The following is a 6,336-nucleotide window of genomic DNA, read 5'->3' on the forward strand; positions in this document are numbered from 1 at the left end:
CCCGCACCGCGCTCAGCCAGTGAGCGGGAACCGGTCTCCACATGGGATCCGAACCCTTGGCGGGTTAGATGCTCCCTTAAGGAGCTTATGAATGAGTAGTGACTTGAATCTCAAAATAAAGAGACTAGTGTCTCTTCAGGGAATCGGCTCTTCCTATGTGTGAATTAACCTCTTTGGAAACCATCGACTTTTATAAGTAGGTCATTGAGTCAGTCTGTCCTTACCTGCAGTCTGTTAGTACTTGGAGTTTCTATTTTATTTTTGGCCTCAATAACTTTGAGTAATAGGGCAAGCGTAGAAGGCCTCCTACCCAGAATCTAAACTTTTAATAAAGATCTAGCCATATAACGCTATCTAACCAAATGTTTATACACAGACCTCATGACCATAGTGATTGTTTTCCATATGAATCCTTGTGTTTGATCCTCATGTTCTTATAAATCTTAGACTTCTTACCGTTTTTTATTGTTTGTTTGGCTTCTCTAATACCCAGAATTTTCTACTACCAATTTTAAGGAGCATAATTTTCCATATTTTATTTTTTCTGAAATTGCCATATATTGTATATGTGATGGATACATTTGATATGGTAGGTTTTCTCTTCTTCCTGAAAAGCTGTTAATTGAATTTTGGGATGCATCTTTCACATGTGAGAAGAACTTAAGTCTAACTGCATCTTCTCCTATAATAGAATGTGATGATGTGGACATATTTTGTTGCCAACAGACTGAATTTGGTCTTGACCTTCAAATTAACATCTGTTCTCATCTTTATAGAGTAGCAGCTGCCAGGTATAATTTTCATCTTGAGAGACACCTCAATTATGTATTAGTAGGTTTGTCCTGCTGAGAATATGATGGCTGTTACAAATTATTTTCCTTTTTTCTTTTTTAAATAATTATTAGGCTAAATACACATTTAACAACTTGTTTTCTGTCTCAACCTAATAAGTGGAAATGAGAACTGGAGAATTAGAATAAATTGAACAAACTACTATATTAGTTTGTGTAATGAAGGCACAACAAGAGAAGTAAAGATCTATAAAATAGTTTGTACGTGTAGCCAGAGAGGCTTTGCTGCTTCTGAATCTTTACTTTTTTCAAACATATCTAAGGAAAAAAAATACTCTAGGAACTCAGTAAAACTATGTGAATGTAGTGGATTGAATTATGTGCCCCCAAAACTCCCTGAAGCTTGCATTGTGTCCCCCAAGTTTTATGTATTAGAAACTTAGCCCTCATTGGGGCCGGCCCGGTGGCGCACTGCTACAGTGCACCACTTGGGAGCGCGGCGGCACTCCCGCCAAGGGTTCGGATCCCACATACAGACCGGTTCCCGCTCACTGGCTGAGCGAGGTGCGGGCGCAGCGCCAAGGGTTGCGATCCCGTTGCCGGTCCCGGTCCGGTACGGGCGCGACACTGAGGGTTGCAGTCCGTTGCTGGACACGAAAAAAGACAAAAAGGAAAAAAAAAAAAAGAAACTTAGCCCTCATTGTCACAGTTAAGAGGGTGGGAAATCCTATTATGGTAATTGAAAGGTGGAGCCTTGAAGATGTGATTGGATTGTAGGACCATGCCATAGTGAATGGATTAAAAGTGGTGATGGTCATGGGCGTGGTTCTGAATGCTTTAAAAGAAGAGGACAGTCTGTCTGTCTCTCTGCTCTCTCTGCTCCTACTATCTTGCAATGTGAGACCCTTGGGTCCCTATTGCCACCACCAGATGGACTTGGGACTTCCCAGCCTCAGAAACTGTAAGCAATAAATGTCATTTTTCTTTATAAATCACCCAGTTTCAAGTATTTTGTTATAAGCAACAGAAACAGACTAATACAGAAAATTGGTACCAAGAGTGAGGTGTTGCTTATAACAACACCTGAAAATGTGGAAGCAGCTTTGGAGCTGGGTGTTGAGGAGAGACTGGAAGAATTTGGAGGAACTGGCTAGAAAAAGCCTAAGTGTTGGTGAAAGTTTAGAAGACAAGAAAAACAGGGAAAGTTTGGAATGTTTTAGAGACTGGTTAAATGGTGGTGACCAGAATGCTTATGGAAATATGGACTGTAAAGGACATTCTAAGGAGGTCTCAGATGTAAATCAGAAGGGACTTACTGGAAACTGGGCAATTACCTGGAACTGGGTAATTTAGAAAGAAAACGAAATTTATTGCTTACAGTTTCAGAGGCTAGGAAGTCCAAAGTCCAGGGAACACATCTGGCGAAGGCTTTCTTTGGTGGTGTCTTCAGTGACAGCAGGATATCACATTGTGAAATGGCGGAGCAAAGACAGCAGGATAGTTCCTCATGCATTCTCCTTTTAAAGCTTTCACATTGGATTGGATTAGGGGCATAAAGAATTAGCATAACTTGTAATAATGAATATGCTAATAAAAAAATAAAATACAGCCCTCTGAACCACGTTTCTGAGCTTTTGGTTAATAATGGGTTTCCTATGCCATAGACTTTGCCCCGTCACCAAAAAAGTATTTCCAGCTTGTTTTGTGGTTACATAAATTCTACTGTTAAATTAGACTTACGTGGGATATTTTCAGTAGTATTACTATTTATTGTTGGTTTTGGGGGGTTTTTTCCATGAAAAATACTGTCTAGGAAATCATGGAAAGGTAAAATTGGAACAGGAATAAGCTGCTTTTGCCTTCCTGTCTATGTGATGCCACATTAAAGAAATTCTATACTGCTTATTGTTGTTGCTTTTTTGGTCAGCATTGAGTTACAGCTACAAGAACTAGGCCCTGTCATTCGTAGTGGTGTCTATTCCCATCTTGAAGCTTTTGTGCCATGCAATAAGGAAACACTGGTAAAACGTCTAAAGAAGTTACATCTCAATGTGCAGGTAAGAAGAACAATAATATCTGCATCTGGGGTTTCATAACCTATAAAGTAAGGAGACCTGTTTCTGTCTGGGGCCTTTGCACATTAATTGCTCTATAGTCATATTGTTATCTATTTAATAACCATAGGAGGTTATATTAAAGGCACGTTGGATTCCCCTAAAAAATAATTACTTCTTTAACAATTGGTAGGTTTAGATGAGAAATAATGTTTTCTAAGGCATAGATTCTTGGACTGGTAAGTCAATGTAGTAGGTATGATCTGACAAGCATAGAATTCTTTGTAAGGTACTCACTTCTGTTAATAAAATACTTCTTTTGAACTGAGAAACTGTAGTTCTTTCTCAATTCAAAGCAGGTTAATGAGGTCTCAGATTTTGTGCCTTTGTCTGGCTCCTTCAGACATTGGCAGTTGGAGCTTACTGCCATAAGTTCAAGGGACAGAAATGGGGATCAATAAAGAAAAGAACTAGAAGTAGGAAAACAACTTTTTGCAGATTATAAAATATTTTCTGAGGAACATTTGAAGTTCTATGTTTGAAGTGATTTTCCTATGGAAGAAAGGCATCTTATCCTTGCTTTTCTTTATTTAGCTTTATCACATACGTTTGTATCCCTAAACATTATATTGTTTAGTTTTGTGTATTTTTGAGCTTCATATAAATGAATTTACACTGTCCGTTTTCTTCTGCAACTTGCTTAACATTATGCACCGCAGATTTATCTGTTTACACGTAGTAGAAATCCATTCATTTTTACTGCTGTATATACAGTGTTCTATTGTATGAACATATCCCAATTAATTTATCCATTTTACTGTTGGTGGATGTTTGGGTTGTTTCCAGGCAGATAGTCTCAGCTACATAATTCTTCAAAAGTGATTGTCCAGGAATCATGATATTGGATGTTCATTTTTTTAAAATGGGATTTTATAGCAAACACAGTCATATATGCCATGATATTTATTAATTGGTATGTATGGAATAGGTTAAAATGCTTATTAGTAATAGTATTTGTGTTCTAAAAATCTCTTTACCAGAAATCACATTTTTTTTTTCCTTTTTGTCTTTTTCGTGTCCGGCAACGGATCGCAACCCTCAGTGTTGCACCCGGACCGGACCGGGACCGGCAACGGGATCGCAAACCTCGGGGCTGCGCCCGCACCTCGCTCAGCCAGTGAGCGGGAACCGGTCTGTATGTGGGATCCGAACCCTCGGCGGGAGCGCCACCGCGCTCCCAAGCGGCGCACTGTAGCAGTGCGCCACCGGGCCGGCCCCAGAAATCACATTTTAAAAACAGTTAAGTGAAGAAAAAACTTTACAAAATTTCTGCACCTCTGATGGAGATAAAAGTGTGTTTTAAAAAGTTACATGTATGTATTGTTATTTGCAAGATGAAAACAATAAATTGATTAAAAACGTCAGATGCAAACCTACTTGCTTTTCTTTTTTTGTTGTTTTTTTTGTTTTGTTTTATTGTTGGCCGGTAACACAGATTGAACCCTGGACCTTGGTGTTATTAACACCACGCTCTAACTAACTGAGCTAACTGGCCAGCCCTACTTGCTTTCCTTTTTACCCTTGAACTCACATGAGTATGAGTCTTCAGATTCCTCTTTCACTTTGGCCTTGACCTTGCATTTTTGCTTGCAGTAAAAGTCATAATTACTAGCAATAACTGAGAGAACAGGATGCCAACATCCTGTTGGTAGTCACCCAAACCAAACTGTTTTCCAGTGTTCCCCATCATATGGGGTTTAATCAATATTAGTCTGCACAATGTAGATTTTGTTCTCTATTTAATCATTTGCATTATAGTTAAAGTGTCCATATAGTTTATGGGTGAAAACATGGACATTTTAAAGAATATAAAAGAGCGGTATTAATAATTATGCTGGGGCAACAGGCAAAAACAGGGACTCCTTGCTTACTGCGAAATATGGTCCTAATTTTGTATCTAGTGTGCATTATGAAAAGTCAGTGCTATAGAAGAAATGTCCATATTTCAAACCTATAATCAATATCTAAAACATAAATTTTGTCTTTTGAGGATCTGCTTACAAAATAAATTTGAAAAACTTTTAGTATTTTTTTCCCCTCAGGATGATCGTTTAAGAGAACCTCTGCAAAAACTGAAACTGGCTGTTAGCAATGTCATGCCTGAACAGCTATTTAAATACCAGGAGGACTGCCAGGCTCGTAGTCAAGCTAAGTGTGCCAAGTATGTACCTCTTCTATTTGGACTGGCTTTTGCATTTGAGAAGTACTTTTAGCTGTTAGGGATTGGTCTTAAGTGGACCTCATCGTTAAGTAGAAATCCACAAACACCACTGAAATGATTTAATATTTTCTAAATGACATGTTACTTCCCGTTCAATTGCTTTAGTGTCAAAGGCAAAAGGCACTATTGATTTAGTGTATGGATGTGATCAAAGCAAGAGCTGACACTGGTCAGACATTTTACATGTTGACCAACGTGACTAGCTGGAGTTGGACACAAATATTTTCTGACCTAAAAGATGAGTGTTCATGCCTTTAGATAATAGTTTGAAAACTTTATATACCAAACCACTTTATAATTCACTCCAAATTCAAAGTATTTTGTGGAAAGGTAGATTCCCTATTTACCCTGTCTTTTGAATTAACATTCAGTTAAGCAATTCAACAAGTGTTTGTGGAGCATATTATAGGCAATAATGTGTTGGCTTCAAACTTTGCTTCATAAAATGTTTTTTATTTTTAGATTGCAAACAGATGAAGAACGAGAAAAAAATGGATCTGAGGAAGATGATGATGAAAAACCAGGGAAACGTGTAATAGGACCAAGAAAGAAATTCCACTGGGATGACACCATTAGGTAAGATTTAACCAGTCTTCACTGCCCCCCCCCCCAGTCTTCACTTTTAACTGAATATATAATGCAGAAGTTTTCTCATAAAAAGAATCTATGGTAAATTGGAAGGTTTCTCATAAAAAGAATCTATGGTAAATTGGAAGCAACTGAGATTAGTGTGTAAGAAAAATTTAAGAGAAGATTAATTTGGTCCTAATATCCGTATGATGTTATCACTTTTATTTTCATATAATACTTTTTGTAAGCTAATCTAATAATGGAGTCATACTGGTTTTTCATAAGGTGAAATATTCAATATACTTGTGTAAATCAGCCATCTTTCTTACCAGTAGGAGGATACTTCAAAAAGTTCATGGAAAAGTAGAATTAAGATAATAAGCATCTTTCCATGAACTTTTTGAAGACCCTTTGTATTTTTATACCCCAAGTAGAAGACTGTTCCTTTCAATCTTTGGTGCCTTGATTACAGTAATCAAAGGAAATTGTTTCATATTGGGAGTTTGACTGTAGTGCAGTAAATGATATATTTTAGAAATTATCTATGTTAGGGGCCGGCCCAGTGGCGCACTGCTATAGTGCGCTGCTTGGGAAGTGCGGTGGCGCTCCCGCCGAGGGTTCGGATCCCACATACAGACTG

The 6,336-nt window shown here is 38.0% G+C and overlaps 1 protein-coding gene across 1 annotated transcript in view; it reads left to right on the forward strand.

Annotated features, from left to right (window-relative positions):
• UBN2 (ubinuclein 2) overlaps nucleotides 1-6,336 on the forward strand; it is a 71,235-nt gene that overhangs the window by 42,283 nt on the left and 22,616 nt on the right. The window contains exons 8-10 of the mRNA XM_008590458.1: nucleotides 2,719-2,848; nucleotides 4,948-5,066; nucleotides 5,589-5,702. Coding sequence (XP_008588680.1) covers nucleotides 2,719-2,848; nucleotides 4,948-5,066; nucleotides 5,589-5,702 — 363 coding nt within the window. The remainder of the gene's footprint in view (nucleotides 1-2,718; nucleotides 2,849-4,947; nucleotides 5,067-5,588; nucleotides 5,703-6,336) is intronic.

Source organism: Galeopterus variegatus, unplaced genomic scaffold, assembly GCF_000696425.1.
Source record: "Galeopterus variegatus unplaced genomic scaffold, G_variegatus-3.0.2 Scaffold6120, whole genome shotgun sequence".
Lineage (NCBI taxonomy): Eukaryota > Metazoa > Chordata > Mammalia > Dermoptera > Cynocephalidae > Galeopterus > Galeopterus variegatus.